Here is a 20,109-nt window from a genome sequence, read left to right on the forward strand (position 1 = left end):
AGACATGGTCGAATTTCCTAAGTCCAAATATAAATCTAATGCAGAGATTTTGAAGACGATCCAACTTACCAACTAATTCCTCCGACAAGTCTGGATAGCAAGCATCAGCGTAGTCCAAAACCGGCAGTAACAGACTATTGGCTAGTAAAATCTTTGTCTTAGTCGGCAGAAAGTTTTTAAATCTTTTAAGGAAATTTATACTAGCAAAGATTCTCCGACTAATTTCCGCTACATGAGACCGCCAGGATAGAGAGCTATCTACGATGATCCCTAAATTTTTAACCGAATTCGAAAAAGTCAAAGTGGATCCGTTAAAAATAACTTTTGGAAGGTTGTTGGAATTGATTTTGGTAAGCTGTTTCGACGTTCCTATAAGAGTAAGCTGCGATTTGCTAGCATTGACCGACAATCCAAATGACTGACTCCAGTCGGTAATTATGTTGAGGTTACTATTCAGTTTATCGATAGCCGCTGTAATGTCTTCAACTGGAGTCGTCACATAGATTTGTAGGTCGTCTGCGTAAAGATGGAAGGGAAGAGTTAGAAGTTCAGTGACAGTATTGATATAAATGGAAAACAAAAGAGGGGAAAGGACACTTCCCTGTGGAACTCCAGCACTAAGACAGCAATACGAGGAATGACGGTCCCCAGCTCGAATACACTGTTGTCGACCAAACAAGTAAGAACGGAACCATTCTACAACATTTGGCGACAAGTTTATGGATTCTAATACGGCCAACAGGATGTCATGGTCAACCGTATTAAAAGTGAAAATTTTAGTGAGAATTCTTGGTGTAGGTGAGCAAGGTATATTTTACTTGTGTTTAATTTTGTGGCAATGAGGTACGTGCGCCAGATAAATTTATTCATATCTCCTGACCAACTTTTACGCGCACGGTTTGTGTCTATGGCGGGTGCAGGTTCAATGGCTTGTGCCTCCTGCACAACATCCATAGACATAGGTGAAATTGTGTTTGATCTTAATGAAACCTGGAATGAAAGTGGCGATGAAGTGGGTGATTCATATGAACTGAAGGGTGAAGGTGAAGCTGAAATAATTTCGTTAAGCATATCAGAGACCTTTTCATGTTTTCCTTGGGTCATATGCTGAGGGCGAGTCGAAGGGGTATTTGTTTCATCGCCCAAGGGGTCGGCTGTAGCTTCTACGTTGTAAGTCCGCCTGCTCAACTCACAGCGACCGGCTGTATCACTTTTACTGATGAGTGCCCGCCTGCTCAGCTCCTCATTACCGATGGTTCGCATGCTGTAGCATCCGACATCGGCTCCAGATGCGTCCCGGCGAACCCCGGGAAGCGGCCGTAAATTGTATATTCTTTTACTCATCTCCATTTGGGTTTGGGACCGTTAGTTGTGAAAGGAAAGGCCAAGATGTTAATGGCTATTAAAATTTACGTATCTCCTGTTTCGTTTATTATCAGGATATATTTGGTCTAGTTCTTAGTGACCATTCATGCCTCCACTTAAGCCCCCCCACCACGGCAAGGTGGTCCCCTGGGGGGGTTATTATTATTATTATTATTTTAGGTGACTACCAAACTTTAAAAAATAAAAATTGTAAAATCGTTAATTTTTAAACATTTTTTGTATGTACTCTTTATATAATTACTGTTTATATTATACAACAAGAAAAACAAACAATTAAAATTAAAATGTTTTTAAACTCTGCAACGTTTAATATAATTTGTGAATGCAATGTTAATTAATGAGAAATGAACCATTAAATGAATTATTCAATTTATGATAAACAATTAAAATAAATCTTACGTACTTAAACAAAATTATGCATGTTGTGTTTGCTAATCAGCATAATTTTTCAACTAATTGACAATATGACAATTGACTGATATTTTTTTTCATGACCGACAATAATTTCCGTTAATGTCAATTGGATCATAATAAGTTAAATTCACATGCAATAGAGTTACATTGATTACGTTTATAATGAGATCGGTATTATTTCTTGGACAATATCACGAACATTTATTATTAAGGACCTGGTTACACAGCGGTCGCATCAATGTCAAAAATTGAATCAATTTCGAAAATAAAAAATGCCAGCCACGCTCGTGTTATGTCAATTATTTGACGCAGTAAAGAAATATTCGTCATATTCTACTCTCCTTAATACAGATATTATAGAAGTAGGATCATATTATTTTATGCAAATGAGTCTCCTGCTTGTATCTGGTCAACAGGAGGAGATATAAATCTTTTCTTATATCGTCAGAATGCGCTCTTTCTTATTACACTGGCTCGCTTAATTATTAATGGACTTATTTGTAATTAATGGACATCACCCAAAAGGATGGTCCAACTTTTCCTACCAAAAATTGTTACCGTGGCAAACCTACCTGGGTTAAATTTGGGTATATATGCATACTAAAAATGTAAATAATTTTGTCATATAAATAGTAATATGCCTTTAGATTAAATATATATGAATAAACCTGTCTATGATTGGTAAAATTAAAAAAATATCTGGCTGACGAATCTGCATGGAATTAATGATTATCCTCCTAATCAACAATAGAAGAATAAAAAATTTATAACTTCCGGTGCAGTTAGTAATGGAAATTATCTTTTACCATTTGAAGTATGCTAAAACAACTGTTAAGGAAGTTTTATCAGTAAGGTGCCGGTCGTAACATTTCGTTTTCACTTAACCCGTCAATACTGCGTCATGTAAAAAACATTTTGGAAACGGAATATATTTTATTTATATTGGAAACGTTATATTTACGTTTCTATTTTTAATCATTTTTTTATGGTATAGGTTGGCGGACGAGCATATGGGCCACCTGATGGTAAGTGGTCAACATCACCCATAGACAATGAAGCTGTAAGAAATATTAACTATTCCTTACATCGTCAATGTGCCACCAACCTTGGGAACTAAGATGTAATATCCCTTGTGCCTGTAGTTACACTGGCTCACTCAGCCTTCAAACCGGAACACAACAATACTGAGTACTGTTATTTGGCGGTAGAATAACTGATGAGTGGGTGGTACCTACCCAGACGGACTTGCACAAAGCCCTACCACCAACAAAAGTCTGTTTTAATTAATGCATAATTGATCCATAACTTTAATCTTATGCCTTTAAATTATTTCTCCTAGTTTTGTTCAATTGTTAAAAGAGTGTTATTGTAGACAAAGTATCATTATCTAGAATTAACAGCAATTAATGGTCCAATCCTACCAAATAGGTGGAATATGACTTTGTGAACATCTTTATTTGCGTTCAGGCATCGTTTAAGAAACATCGTGTCCAAACGAAATAATAATATGAAATTGACAGTAATTTTGGTGTTGCTATTAAAACTATCAAGTATTTACTGCGAAGGTTGTTCCATTTATTTTAAATGATGTATTAATTTTATAACATATCATGTTTATAATTTCTTATATTTTGAATATTTTTTCTTATAGATGAAAAAGATTCATTGGAATTATTGTCCGGTAACGTTGACTATGTAAATATATTCAAAACGATACCTACCTTATATCAATATCTCTTTAATTTACTACAAGAGAGACCTGAAATATTAGAACGCAATGACATCACAACATTTACAGAAGATAAGGTAGACGAAGATGAAGTCTCGTTGAGCCAAGATGACAATTTATTTCGTTTTCACGGAAGTGATAATCTTTTTAAAGTAAACGAGGAAAATGATTTACATGCAAAAGGAGAATTCGAAGACACTTTTTCTGTAGGTGAAATAAGTCGTATATACTATTTAACACCAGACGAAGTTATGGAGCAAATGATACTGGTTGAACATAAATTGGACGAATACAATAATGAAAAAAGAAACTAATGTTTTATTCTAAATAAAATAATATTACCGTAAATGTGTTTTATTTGCAAAATTTTGAATATCGAAATTGAACTTTAATTCTGTATGATATATAACATAAAATAGAGAAATGTAATAGAGATAATAGATTATTTATGATTGCAAGTCTAAGTGTATTTACTCTGTTAACAACTGCTTAGTAAAATCATTTTATTGCATTATTATTTAAAATGAAAATAAGAAAGTTGGGTTGGGTAATCGTAATCGAACAAAAAGGTTAGTTTAAAATTGAACTAAAAAGATTAGCAATAGCGTTTATCTGTAATATTGCTATTATGTAAGTTTAAGGCGTAGTTATTCAATGAAATATAATTATATAAATTTTGTTACTTTTTTATGATAATGAATTCAATATGACAAGCTAAAATTAAATTATTCATTCCAAAATGAAAAGGCTTTATTTAATTATCGCCAGTTATGTTAGCATATCCCTCACATCAAATTTGTTAGTACTTTCAACGCATCCGTAATAATTTAAAAGTAGGTAAGTGGTTTTGTAAATTCTGTTTTTGTTTGACCTAATATTCAAATGTACTGATAACCACGTTATGAGGAAACAAGTGAAATATAATTACAAGTGTGTCTATTCATTTTCACTATTTTCATTTTCGGTGAACTCAGACCAACATGTCTTATTTGTCATTATTTTTTATTATCTGCACCAGCTGTCTTTGTGTTATACCAGGGATGAGAGAGACTAACGAAATTTCGGATTCACATTCGACGACTTTGAAAAAGTTTTTGGATAACAAGTTATCGATGCTTAGAGTAAAACTTGGCGAACTGAGTGAATTGAACAAGGACACATTACAGGAAAGAATAAATAACTATGCTGAAAATAAATTTAATAATATTTTACATTTTGAGAAAGAAGGAATAGATAAGAAATTGATCCCAGACAAGCAGAAATATGATGGTTTAAAAAATATCGGCATAAAAGTGAAAAGACAAATTCCAGACTCCCAAAGCAACATGATGATTGGTACGTTTCAAGCAATAATGCGACCCATGAGTTTGCCAATCAATCAAGAGAATTCGGAACAAGCGCGAAATGTAACTGAACGATAAACCTATTCTTGAGACACGGTTGTAAAATGTCATAATGTAACATCTGACTTTGATATAATAATAACATCAGGAAGATTTCAATATTTAATGAGAAAGTTTCGAAGTAAGTTCTTATATAATACTGTAAGAATTGCAAAATATATTATTTTAATTGTCATAATAGTGACTGAAAATGTTGTTAAATATAATGTTATGAATATATTACGTACTTGTATTGCTTTGAAGATCTTTATGACAAATTAAATGTTTTTTTTTGATTCTATTATTTTAAAGATCCTTTACAGACACCTTTTAACACACCTTTTGTCGACCCCATAGTTACTCCCTAAATTGTTCAAAAATTAAGAATAAATCAGTTTGAGAGGAGTACTTTCAAATTCATAAATGTTATTTGCTGTGATACTCGAAGGTTAACTGAGAATATACCTAATTAAAAGCACTAATATTAAAAAAATAACAATTCAGGAGATTTTTTTTAGTGTATGTGTGTGTGTTTTTTATAATTTTCTCAAACTGTGGTCATAAGCACATGCCCATAACAAGTGTGAAACATCTTCTAATACACCACAAACATTACAATTGGGAGTGTCATTTTCCTCATCAGATGCTTAAACTTGCCAAGTGGCACGTGTCTAGATCTAAATCTAATTGCTATACCAACTTACTTCTACAAATTAAATGTTTAAAAAATAAACTATTTAATTTAAACAGAAAAATTATGTAAGATTTTAAATTGACATGGTTATTTTTTTATTAAAGGTATTAATTTCGGGATATGTACAAGACGGGATACAAGACATGCGTAGACAATGTCGAAATATCGAGCTCCACCGAACAAAATTAAAAAACATGGTAAATATCCCGAGATTAATACCTTTAGTAAGAAAAATTATGTTTTCTATATGATTCGGTTAAATGTGCTCGATGATGTGAAATTCTCAAAAAGTTGTAATTAATTAAGTATGAAGATATTTCCCTGTCTATTTTAGATTATTGCTATTAAATTAAGTATGAAGTAAACAGTAGAAAATATATTTTTATAGGTACATGAGGAATTCGGTATGTTAAATTATCTTAATCTTCTCGTAAACTACTTTAAGGTTGCCCTAATTGATCTATCACTAAATATTTACACACGATTTTGATGTCAGGACTGACCTGCGTTTATATCGCTTTTGTCATTAGTGATATACTTTGACGTTAAATCAACATTTTACATGTCATAAGTGTTTATATAAGCGCTGTTCGTATTACAAATAAATAATGTATATTTATGTTTATATTTACTTTCCCTTAAAAATATAGAAATCAAGTTCGGACATTATATTTATTTAAATCATTATCGCTAGGTAACTGCACGGTGCATGATACTTTACTATCCTTAAGTGTTGCAAGTATTCAATACCTAATATCGATTTATTTGCTGTTGAAAATCATCAAATTCAATACATCATTCAGATAACTTCAGAAAAAAAGGTATATTTGCTTTAAGATATTTTATTACAACGTACGATTGTAAACATCAATAACCTGCTTAGTTTCTTCTGTACTATGGAAATAATTGCAAAAATGTTTACTACTCATTACATATTATTTTATATAATATTATTGAAACTAATTTTGATTTACTCGAACGTTGTTAATATATTTAATTGCGTCTGTCATTTAATACTTAATACATAAAATATTGGCTTTTTTATTAGACCAAGTCTCTTATTTCTAATTATTTTGTCAATAGTTATGACAGTACCGTTAATATTATTTCTTAATAATAAAAAACATGTTAATTCTTACAAAACGTGAATCTAATAAGACCACCATTAGATCTGTTTCATTGTTACTTTACTTTGTTACATTAGGATAATGTTGCTGCTAGTGTTTTGTTATAATTAGATACTAATTATTATTTTTTTCTAGGAGATTCTATTATATAATTAATTGGTTATTTCCAGAGTTATGAAGGTATCTTCAGAGTGTGCTGTGGGAGGTGCTTTGGCGTTTGTTCTTCGTATATCCCGCTTCGTGGGAGTCGCTCCGGTTACCTTCACACCAAATGCTATACGTCTGTCCCGTCCTCTGACATTTTATAGCTATTTTATCGTCACAGCTATCAGTAAGTTTATGTAATATAATCTTCTTTATCATTACACAATAAAAACGACAAAACAAATTCGCTTACCGCTGTCTGTCCTTATGTATGCTTAGATCTTTAAAATTACGCAATGGATTTTGATTCGGTTTTTTTAATCGATAGAGTGATTCGAAAGTAAGGTGTTTGTATATTGTTTGTTGTTGAAAATTTCAGAAAAATTCTAAAGTTTTTTAAATAAACAAATTCTGTAGTACATTTAGTATCAGTATTGGGAAACGCTAGACATACACAAAAAAATTACAAAATACAAAATTTAGAACTATTTCTATACAACAAAACTTTTTTAGGGTATTATGATTTTTTTTTAAATATTATTGTTATTATATTTATTAATGAGTTTTATTATATTTGCAGGTGGTGTTATTCTGTCTGGATTCGCATTGGATCTTTTAACCGAACCAAAGCGATCTCTGCGCGTGCGCACACCTACCTCTCGAATGATATGGGTTGCAAATCTTTCAATAGTCATTTTCATTACGTGTGTCGCCGCGTACAGAGCTCCGACGCGTTTTCTATGCATTATCAATTGCTTGAAACAAATTCAGAAGGTTTATTATTCTGTTAAATTAGCGTCATTTAAATTACATTACAAAAAAACATGAATTATCCTTGTATTCTCAATGAACCACCCGTCTTTTTCAAAAAAAGTATTAAGCGCCTTGTATTGTTTTATTCAGAATAACATAATAGAAGTTAGCTTCTTACAGCTACATATTGGTATTTCTCATTTAAATTAATAACAGCCAATTCACATTTTTTCTGGTGTCCTACCGAGGTGGTTTTACACGCATAGCGCGCTGATAGATATTTCACATCAAAAAGAGTTAAAAAAATAATTAGATTAAAAAATAATTAATTAGTATTCAGTTTGTATACTTACACCATATATCACACAAAGGCATCATCATCATCATAAGCATAAGAATCAGAGTCTAATTTTGTTAGTTACCTTTACATTTAATTGAAAACTTGTGGCAGAAACATATATTTTTTTTTGTATTTTTATAAAGTTGATTCATTCCATTGTTCGTTGCTCATTGATATTTCAATGAAATATTTTGATTATTATTTGTATCTATATTTTGATTGAAAAAATAAAAACAGATTATTTAACGGAAGGGTTTATTAAAACGAAAAATTATTATATAATTGTTTTTAGATTAAAATCTTTATAATCGGTGAGAATAACATAGAAACGAGTGAAAAATTCAAAATTGTTATTATAACATTGACCCTCTTTGGTTTGGGGTCTCTAGTATTCTTTGATATTTTCGGCTACGTGTCAGAAGCACTTGCTTACGGCCGAGAAGGTAATATTATGATTATATAGCTTTTGTTTATTTTAAATTATTTGAATATAGCAGTGATCATCAAACAGGTCCTTTTTTATGGTATAAGTTGGTGGACGAGCATATGGGCTACCTAATGGTAAGTGGTCACCATCACCCATTGACAATGACGCTGTAAGAAATATTAATTATTACTTACATCGCCAATGCGCCACCAACCTTGGGAACTAAGATGTTATGTCCCTTGTGCCTGTAGTTACACTGGCTCACTCACCCTTCAAACCGGAACACAACAATACTGAGTACTGTTATTTGGCAGTAAAATAACTGATGAGTGGGTGGTACCTACCCAGACAGGCTGGCACAAAGCCCTAACACCAAGCAAAGTAAGTCCTTGTTGGGAATAAGTCATTTGTCGCAATTGTGTTCGGTGCAGAGCCTTCTGACTTTTGCACACGTGATGCATGCGACTAGGTTGTCGTCAACGCTAGAGCTGACAAACGTCCACTTTTCGGCCAAAATCTTACTTCACTTGTTATCACTACCACAAATCTTGCCCAGCTTATTACTTTGTCTGTTTTCCGATATAAGAATTTATTTTCGATATTAATTTCGTAAGGTTCTACGCTATGTGGCTCTGTGTGAAATGTTTATCATGTTCATCGTTTCCTCAGAAAGCGTTCACCGTAATTCACGTCATTGAATGTCAAAATATTTCTACGTGCATTGCAGGATATTTCCCGGTTATTTTCGAAATCATCAATTGCCCTAAGCAATATTTGGGTAGCGATATCTGTGCTAGTTACGCATTATTACTAAGCCTTATTACCGTTAAGTTAATTATTACCGTTAGGTTAATTACCAACAACGTGCTTATGGAGATGATTGACAAATATTTAGCTTTTTTTTATTTCATCGCTTTATCGAGAAACACATAGTCTAAAAAATTAGCTCTGATTACTTTTATAGCATTATGCATAATTGTTACCTTTGATTCTTTCAGTACGAACATTGTTTCTATACTCGTTTCTATATTACGAGTACTTTATTGTGATACTGGTACAATTACAATTCATATTGGTAGCGCAGAATCTTCTATCAGCTTTGCGAGTGGTGAATGAAGCATTTCAACAACTGGTGCTCACCTTTAAAAGTCAACGTATGATTGCATATTTAATACAATTACTTTTGCTTTAATTTGTAATCGCAAAGAATAATTCAGTGTGTTTAAATTCTACTTATACAAGTACACAACAATTTAAATTAAAGGTTAAGATGAATACATTGAATTCGTAAATATTATGGATATGGTGTATCAATAAATAATTTATTATGTTTTTTTTTTGTTATTTCAGGTAAAAATAATTACAGTCGTTTTCGAAATGAATTTACGATCTCTCATCATTACGCTTTAAAAGAGAGTCCAACCGTACCGAACAAGGTCATAAATTACGTGGTCGACTCTTTGTCCGTTAAAGAAAAACTTGGTAAGTTATATTTTAGATATTTAACCAGAAATTAAAGGTTCAAGTAAAGGCCATTTAGGTACCATTGATACTTTTTTGTGTTTATCAAAGTGAATGAACTCACAGAATAGAGAAAGAGTTATGCCACCCATGCGCTATCGATGAGAATACGACACAATTTTAGGACTTTAGAAACGCAGGGAATGTTAGTAACAGCTATTAGTAAAAATCTTTCAATGCCGATGCAATGGTTAGCAGTGAAACATTCTGAAAGGTTAAGTAAATATGAATATAAATATGAGACAACATCACATACGTTACTAAACCAATGTAAGTAGCTAAAGCAATTGTGTTATGGAAAATCAGAAGTAACGACGGTACCACAAACACCCAGACCGAAGACAACATAGAAAACTAATGATAATAACATTGATTCGGCCAGGAATCGAACCTGGGACCTCGGAGTGGCGTACCCATGAAAACCGATGTACACACCACTCGACCACGGAGGTCGTCGAAGGTTATCTTAGACTTTTATGTTTCAGAGGGTAACGGCAATTAATCAATCTAATATACATGTTTAATTTTATGTGTAAAATCTAGAGACTTTTTCAGATGATAATAAGTATTTTCGAAGCGACAATAAGTCAGTACGTGATTTGTCTAACGCGTATACCGGAATCTGTGATATTTTGAGGCGTATTGATGATAGTCACGGTTTCGTACTACTTTTGATACTAATTGCTTTCTTTATGCAATTAATAATAACGCCATATTATCTGATTACAACTCTATGTGAGTATAATGTGAATATTCATTAATTTAATTTTCGTAAATCAAAACGATATAAGTTATTCCTGCGTATTTTTTAAATACTCATTTGGAATTACTTATATAGAATTAGGTTACTTAAATTATATATGTACTAGTATATATCGCCGATTACTTATCCACTGCATATAGATGCATATATATTTTTTCTATGAATTTAAATAAATATACAACTAAAGCATGCAGTATAAAATATCTGTATATTAAACATCAATACTACTTGAAATTATACACAAAATGTGTAAACATTTTTTTTATATATTATTTATTTGTTTAGATACGTCTATGAATCAAATTCATTATATAGTGCTTCAAATATGCTGGTGTATATATCATATAATCAGTATGCTCATGGTCGTGGAACCGTGCTACCAGACCCAAAAAGAGGTACCTACTAGATACACAATCATATAACTCTGTGACTGTTTTGTCTTCTGTGTGTGTTGATTATCTATACTTATATTATAAACGCGAAAGCATCTCACTGTCACTTTTTCATGGCCAAATCAACAAATCGTTAAATAAATTTAATAAAATTTTGTATGAAGCAAGCTCGAACTACAAGGAAGAAAGTGAATCTAACGACAACCCCCTACAGCGGGACCGAAGCCATGGGCAACTAGTAATCGATATACAGTTCGTCTTAGCTTTGCCCAAGGTCGGGCATTTTGATGAGTTTCTCAGGATCCTTTGCAGTGTACTTTTGGAAAGTACACGAGGAAAGATACTGTGGCATAGACTAGAATGTAACTAAATTCTGACACATATGGTAATATTTGTATCTGCGAAGTTAAATCGATTAATTTCCATAAAATAAGACGATAGCTTTTTTTGCATTGAACAAAAGTTTTCGAATCGACAATATTTAAACCCTACTACGTTTTGGAAAGCAGCCTTTGGCGAGGAGAAACGCCAAAAATACGATTTAGTGGCTTTTTTAAAATATACAAATTTGACACATTTGTTTTTCTTCACACACTAAAAAAATTACTCTTTTCTTCATCTCGTAAATGTATTAGTACTAACATATATATGTGTATCATAGAACAATAACAACAAAAAACAACAACAACAACAGCCTGTAAATTCCCAGTGCTGGGCTAAAGGCCTCCTCTCCCTTTGAGGAGGAGGAGGTTTGGAACATATTCAAGCACGCTGTTCCAATGCGGGTTGGTGGAATACACATGTGGCAGAATTTCTATGAAATTTGTCACATGCAGGTTTCCTCACGATGTTTTCCTTCTTGAATTATAAAGACAAATTAAGCACATGAATCAATGGTGCTTGCCTGGGTTTGAACCCGCAATCATCGGTCAAGATGCATGTGTTCTAACCACTGGGCCATCTCGACTCTAGAACAAGTGAGTCGAGACTGACTGACTGACTTTACAGGCTGTTGTTGTTTGTTGTTTAGACCAATAAATACATGTGATATTAAATTCTGGCTACGTTTCTCAGATGGATAGGACTCAGGTGCTCGTCTTGCACTTGATGAGATACATTTCACCCACTGACCCAATGTTTGTAGACGTAGATATATTCTGCAAGCAACTATACCTTGACCGGCCTTACTATGCGCCGCTTGGAATGTGCACTATTTCGAGACCGCTCACTGTTACGGTAAGAATGTATAAATTATCACGACTATTTTTGTATTTTTATATATTTTTACTTGGTGGCCAGTGTAACTACAGGCACAAGGGACATAACATCTTAGTTCCCAAGGTTGGTGACACATTGACGATGTAAGGATAGTTAATATTCCTTACAGCGTCATTGTCTATGGGTGATAGTGACCACTTACCACCAGATGGCCCATATGCTCGTCCGCCAACCTATAACATAAAAAAAAAATTATAGTATTAATCGGTAACTTCTTTACTTCTTATTGATATTCCGGCTTAAAGTATCTTTATAGGTTAAATATATACATCATATTTTAGTTTCCATGGTCGGCGGCTTATTGCCTCTGTAGATTATACAACCTTTTTTAGATTATTATTATTAGAAATTGGGTCTATTGCAAAATTTTCACATCTATAAATAATAAGAGTCTTTTGTTGTCAAATAATAAGTATAAAATATATTAAATGGTTCTAAATTCATGATTGTCAAAAATAATCGTGAACTCTATATATTTAATTTGTAAATTATATTTAGCTCTCTTCACATTAATCATTTCCATTATGGCCTTTCTAGACAGTATAGATTATGTAATTTATTAATTTTGATTGGGATTAATTTAGTTTGAAGTTTCTCAATCTTTTTTTTTTTGAAACAGATAATAATGGTCGTAGGATATACAGCCTTATAAGCTATTTGACTAACGAGGTATTCATTGCATTGTGCAAATCAAACTGCTAACAACTGTTTGTTAATTTAGCAGAACATGGAATTAACAATGTCCATTCCATTTCAGATAATCGGTGCCGTGACGACGTATCTCGTAATCATTTTCCAACTCCGCTCTTACGAGTAACAGCAAAGATCAAATGTAGAGATATTTTTTCCATTTGCATCGAAATTATATTCATTGTATTCACTTAATTACCGATTTGATTATATATTCCACTATATATGACGTAATTGTAGTGTAGAGCTTTTTGATGAAAAATAAAATCGTAAAGTACCTATTATGTTTCTTTAAGTTTTTCTTTCCAAGCCTTACAGATCCTTAATATCATTTGATTATAGAATCGGTACAACAAACTCAGAATTATGTTACTTATTAATAAATTATAGTAATTTATAATTTCCTTCAATTTTACATTAAGACTTGTGCAACGTTTCTATTATATACATTTTACGAATAGAAAAAATCGCATTTGAAAAATAAACCCTAGATAAATAAAAAATAACATAATTGATACAAACTAAAGGGTTACTAGAAAGCCCAGCCTGATATTTGTACATATATGAATCACGACTTTTAATACGTTGTTACAGTTAACTTTTAATGCAATACGCACGCATGGTTCTCGTAGCGCATAGTATTCGTTTGAATAACACCACAGTGAATTGACATGTCTTATGTTACCTGAAGCCTGACTGGTCTTCTTGTTACCTGAAGCCCTTCAAGTTCAACCAATTACATTACATATATTATAAGCTATAGGTAAGTATTATAAGCATTATAAATTCGAGTATTAGTGAAATCAGAGCCCATCGCACAATATTTTGAGCGAAATAATATTCTATACATGTAATAAGGTTGGAGTGTCTGTTTGTAATATTAAAATAATGGCTTTTTACTATATGTATATGTACAGGTACCATGTATACCGTATATACCATACCATAACATTTTTTTGACAATTTTTGTCTGTCTATCTGTTTGTTCCGGCTAATCTCTGGACCGATTGGACCGATTTTGACGGGACTTTCACTGACAGAAAGCTGATGCAATAAGAAAAAACTTAGACTATAACAATATTTTTTTGTTAAATCAAAACGTGAAGTCGCGGCCTAGGGCGGGCTATAGCTAGTTTACAAATAGGAAGAAATAAACAAATAATATGTGAATTTCGTCCATACGGTGAAGTAGAATACGAACGTAACGTTAAATAAGTGCTAGAGTCTGTACCAACCATTCATCGTATGTTCTACTGATAAACATCAATCCTAATTGTCGTTGTGAGCTAGTGTAACTATAGGTACAAGAATATAACATCATTTGCAATGTTGGTAGCGCGGTAGCTGTGCAAGGATTGGTTAATACCTGTACCAGTAGCATAACGTCTATTGGCGGTGGTGACCACTTACCATCAAACAGATTTTTCCGTCCGCCTTTCAATAAAAAAAAAACGAATAAAATCTGTAATTACTCCAAAACTGTTTGAAAATCGAAGGATCTCTAAAGGTACAAACTGTAATCGTAAACAATATCGATCGGCATAATATACAAAGCTATACGAACTTTAGTTAATGGAGACGCTTGAGCGAAACGACTGCGTCATGAGCGGCGCCCTGGCGCTGGTGCTGAGGACATCGCGCTGGGCCGGTATCGCACCGCTTAGCTTCAAACGCCTTCGGAGCGGCAGCTACAGAGTCAGAACTTCGATGCCTCTATTTATAGCTGGCTGTATGAGTTTGATCATTTTTCGTAAGTCGGAATTAGTTTTCGTAATAAGATAATCGAGTTTATTTATTCATTATTTACTGTTACTAGCATAGCTGTAGTTTGGCACTTAAACGTATAAACAATGAAGATGAAACATGTGGATGGCATTTTCTTAAAACATGGACATCGATTCTTAAAAGTACCATCGACTAATTTGTACAAAACTTGTACGCACTGGTTCTGATGTTAAGGATTTATTGAAATCTATACACAGATGAAGATTTCATCTGTGCTCAAGATATACTAGACCGAAACTTAATAACTCGTCTATAATTTTATATTTCAACAATCTCCATTCGTCTATATTATTGTAGTTTTCATGCGATCGTATTTTCAGGTTTTGTCTTTTTCGGCGCAATAATATACAACGCTTTTAGTAAGAATGATAAAGAAAAAAATATACAATACAGTACGTCTGCGTTCGTTTTGACGACTGCAATTACGGCATTATTAATCGTCGGAAACAGCATGGGAGTGTTTGGCGGGATGAAGAGAATGAAGCGTTTGTTGTTTATTTTGAGGCAATTACAGGAGGTATGATTATTTCTTTTACCCAAAATCAAAGACGTGATGACTCAAAGGCCGCAGGTCGCGATTCTTCACATTGGATGAGTTGAAAATTTTGGGATTGCACCTTTAAATCTTCGAGACCTTTATTTATCCTTCAAATCATCTCGTGAAGAAAAACCTTACATGCCCTCATGTGTCGGATAAAAATCTCACACATGTCTAACCACCAAACTGCTTTGGAGCTACATACCCGCTCCTCAAAAGAGGGGGAGGTCGTAGCCCAGCAGTACGACCTATACAAGTTATAAATTACTTTTAACAAATATACCTCATCGTCTTATAACTAAAATTTTTTGAACATTTTTCAAAACTATTATTACTAGTATGTGTGAACATTTCATATCAATTCTTTGGGTAGAAATTATTTTTAAATGCAAGTTAAATAACAAATTGTAAATAGCGAAACAGTTACAATTGAAAATCAGCGTTGGGTTCTTGGAACTCAACTTGGAAGCTGAATGGTAACCTTTAGGACACCTCAAGTATCATTGTGTTGTTTTGTATTGTTGTTTTTTTTATATTAAGTTAGTTATAGTCATTATGGTTGGTTAATATGTTTTTATTTCTGTTTTTCTTCTTTTTTTTTTGTTTAAATCTTTTTATACTTCTTATTCTTTTATTATTTTTATTATTTATGTGTGTTTATTATGTACTGTGTCCTATTAAACATTTCTTTCTTCTTTCTTTCTTATCAGACATATATGTTTAGCGTTGCCTGCAAATTTTTAACATATCATGAAAAAATACGCAGCCCGTACTTATTACATTACTACACTATAACGAATGTCATTACTAATACCGCCAGTATTAGCAATTCATTTATTTACCCATACAACCCAACACAGCAGAATATTGATTTATTATCAACATACACATATTTCAGCTGAATCTACAACTAGCTTATGATAATTCATTGGAACCAAAGACATGGACAGCTTCGTCGTCTATTATTGTATGTGTCTTTTTACCCATTTTCTTGATGTTGGTTGACGTATTGACTGAAAAGAAAGACGGTGAAGTTTTTTCCTCTATATGTCACTAATTTATCGCCATGGTTTCTTTGTGGACGTTTGCTTGTGGCAAAATATTTTTAATACACAGTAAATCGGGTAGGCAGGATTTTGACTGTTCAAAATTGAACCTAATTTCACATTTTTTTATGAAATTTCTAGTTTATGAAATAAAAGAGGGTGGTAAAAGAAAAATATAGTTATAGAATGACAAATATTCTTATAATATAAGTACACAATTTTAGATTCATATTTTTTTAAAATCCCATTTGACTATATTTTTATAACAAAATCGATATTTCTTTTTCGTTAATTAATAATAAACAACAGTAACATATACGTTGCGTTTAATTAATTAAAGCAAATTATTTCAACATTACCAGTGGAAACATAGCTGATATATGTAATTTTATATATTCATATCTTATAAGTTTATCTTATTCTTTGTTTCCCTAAAATATAATAAAATAAAAAAAAAACTTCAAGGAAAACCTAGATCACGCTTTCAAAATTTCTGTGACAAGAGTGGCTTGAGTTTTGCTGATTGAGTTGAGTTGCTTTTATTGAATACACTTGTTCTTGTATTGTTGTTATGCTATTTCGATATACAAAACAAAATAAAATAATAATAAAAATAAAAATATCCGATACATTATATGGACAGATCACATTTCAAACATATCCAGACTAATAGGCATTTTGTAGATTTTTGTTTTGTATGGATATTTTTTGTAATACTACTTTGATGGTCGATAGAAGGTTACAACGTAATTTATAATGCATTGATTTTTTTCGGTATCAGCTTACATTATATTGATAATACTTCTCGTCGAAAGTTATCCGCTAATATTTTTGGAACTTCAGCAAATATTTATTATTATGAACATCAAGTCATCTGTTAAGGCATTAAATTATCGTATAAGGCAATTATACGACATCGAGATAAATGGTATGTTTTATATTAAATGTTTTAATTAAAATCAAAGGTACGTTTGTTTTGGTTTTTCTATATTTAATATACTATTTTAATGTTTTAATAGATGTTAATAATAAATCTAAGAAAATATTACGAAGAACAAATCTTGACACGAGAATTCCTAATATTGATACAATTCAGGATATTGATTCATTGTTAATGGACGGTAAAGTTTTATCTTATTATCAAAAACAATATGTAAGGAGTTTACTCCTATATAAACTGAAATTCTTTGATGTCTGTTTATAGGAAATCCGGCAATATTTTCACATTTTGAAGAGAAAAGTCTTCAAAATTTGGCCCTGTGCAATCTCTTTATAAGCAACATAGTGATTCAATTGATGGATTTGGATGGTATTCGATTGTTTTTGCAATTGGGCTCGTATGTTTTCACCATCATCAACACAGTGTTCACTTTGTCATCGTTGTTTGCAAGTAAATAGTTTATTTCGTTACTCAATTAAGGCCACAATAAAAAATATTTTTTAATATTTTATTAAATTTGTTCAAAGTACAACAACAACAACAGTTGAGCTGAGATGGCCCAGTGTTTAGAACGCTGCTTCTTAACAGATGATTTCGGGTTCAAACTCAGACAAGCACCACTATATATATGTGCTTAATTTGTGTTTATAATTCATCTCGTGCTCGGCGATGAAGGAAAACACCGTGAGGAAACCTGCATGTGTCTAATTTCATCGAAATTCTGCCACATGTGCATTCCACCAACACGCATCGGAACAGCGTGGTGGAATATGTTCCAAAACATTCTCGGTTTTGGAACATAACTTGATAGGAAAGGAGGCCTTAGCCCAGCAGTGGGTAATTTACAGGCTACTACTTAACTTTTACTTTTATTAAATTTCTTCTATACCAGGTACATCGACAGCGTCGAACAAGGTAATTTTATGTCAAGTTCTGTGGTTGACAAATCATTGTATGAAAATGGTGATTATTGTTGAACCTAGCCATCGCTTATGGAACGAGGTAATACCATATTTTCTGATCACATTACTCTATCATATGATGTATATGCAATTTATTATAATAATTATCTACAAAATCATGTAAGTAAGATAAATATCAATCAATGTTTCTTGTCATTTGCTAATAAGACAATAATGCGTCATTTTCGTAACACTTCAAAAATGCATTGCGATACTGTAAGAATTCACTTCGTATCTCACTTGTTAAAACATTGATAATCGACTTATTACAGTTATGTGTCCTATACATTTTATAATTATTAAAATCAATATCACGTATAACATTTCACTAATGTGTTCGGCGGTGAGATTCGAGTTTCCTCTTACAGAATAGCTCAACTATACCTTAATTCTTAAATTCTCAGATGGGAAAAACGAAAAGTTTTCTTAGTATACTGTTATGCAAGCTGTCCATCTCCAACCCACAGAGAGAACTTGGTAGTTTCTTCCAACAGTTTCTCTTAAATCAACCGTCGCTGACGTTAGTTGGAGTTTGTACATTCAACAGAAAACTTTTTGCCACCGTAAGTTCATAACTGCCTCGATACCAACTCCTTTCACAGTCATCCTGTAGTTCATCCTGTAGTTTAATAACTGAATTAAACAAAGAATGCTTGTGCCTAAAGGTCATAACCAACAATATAATATTATACTGTTTGCAAGTTAAAATTTGAAGTCATATAAAACCTACTATGTAGTTTGAATGATTAGTTCTCAGTATTGTTGTGTTCCGGTTTGAAGGGTAGAAGATCCAGTGTAAGTATAGGCACAAGGGACATAATATCTCAGTTCCCAAGGTTAGTGGCGCATTGACGATTTAAGGAATAGTTAATATTTCTTACAGCGTCATTGTCTATGGGTAATGGTGGCCACTTACCATTCGGTGGCCCATATGCACGTCCGCTAACCTATACCATAAAAAATACGAAGTTTCATGTGTTATATATATATATATATATATTTTAATTAATTTTCCTTACAGATAGTTGGCGGCGTGATGACATTCATAATGATAGTGCTGCAGTTTAAATTACATAAATAATTTTTAATGTGAAAAGGATAACGGCTAAAATACTTATGTACTTCTGAATAATTAAAAAAAAAAATTACATTGCGAATAAATTATTTTCTATTTCTTAAAATCTCAACTTTGTTGGTTATGTAAGAATATAAATATTAAAATCATTGTAGTTTGTTTAGTTTAAAAAATATATGTAATCTAAAAATAAATAAAGATTTTATGGCATGGCACCATACAATCTAGTAAAGTTTACAATCAACATACAATTCGTATCATTTTCAAAATAATAATAATTTCTGTAGAGTTTAAATTATCATATATAACATTGTATGTATATGTTTATATGTCGGGGAAAAACCTCCACTACTATCCGTCTTGACATCATCATAATGATTATGTGTAGAATGCGAACATAAAGCATAAATGTTTCGTACTATTTAAAGTTACACTGTTTTCTATAACTTCATAATTATTATTTTAACGTTACTAACATAAAACATCAAACCAACTGTAACAATCGAATCACAAATTCGAAAGACCGGTGTAACTTCATTCATAAATATTTTTATTTAATATTGACTTTTTTAATAATACACCTCGATTGAATTTCGGCCATATTGTTTCTTACGTATTAACCGAATTCCCGTCACAGACTAAATAACCCCTACGTACTTCCCGCCAAAACGTTAAGATGGCGCCTCGTCTCCAGTCAAGGAGTATCCTCGATTCTGATTGGTC

The 20,109-nt window shown here is 32.3% G+C and overlaps 1 protein-coding gene and 1 long non-coding RNA gene across 2 annotated transcripts; both read left to right on the top strand.

The window, feature by feature from the left end:
- The first annotated feature begins 838 nt into the window (after positions 1-838).
- On the top strand, positions 839-13,167 carry LOC124533108. The gene is made up of 10 exons (XM_047108272.1): positions 839-843; positions 6,903-7,012; positions 7,457-7,566; positions 8,262-8,412; positions 9,747-9,878; positions 10,473-10,663; positions 10,709-10,718; positions 10,966-11,075; positions 12,147-12,308; positions 13,108-13,167. The coding sequence occupies exons 1-10, from the start codon at positions 839-841 to the stop codon at positions 13,165-13,167; spliced, it is 1,041 nt and encodes a 346-aa protein (XP_046964228.1).
- Positions 13,168-17,614: 4,447 nt separating this feature from the next.
- Positions 17,615-18,868, top strand: LOC124532696. Its single transcript, XR_006966658.1, has 3 exons — positions 17,615-17,799; positions 18,242-18,351; positions 18,716-18,868. It is a non-coding gene; the product is annotated as an uncharacterized LOC124532696 (long non-coding RNA).
- The last annotated feature ends 1,241 nt before the right edge of the window (positions 18,869-20,109 follow it).

The sequence above is a fragment of the Vanessa cardui genome, chromosome 10, assembly GCF_905220365.1.
Source record: "Vanessa cardui chromosome 10, ilVanCard2.1, whole genome shotgun sequence".
NCBI classification, from domain to species: Eukaryota; Metazoa; Arthropoda; class Insecta; order Lepidoptera; family Nymphalidae; genus Vanessa; species Vanessa cardui.

Excerpts from the sequence above, each read along its gene's own strand:
- LOC124533108 (XM_047108272.1), top strand. Across the intron at positions 7,013-7,456 it reads CTTCACACCAAATGCTATAC|GTGGTGTTATTCTGTCTGGA; the intron begins GTCTGTCCCGTC and ends TTATATTTGCAG. Across the intron at positions 12,309-13,107 it reads CGAGACCGCTCACTGTTACG|ATAATCGGTGCCGTGACGAC; the intron begins GTAAGAATGTAT and ends ATTCCATTTCAG.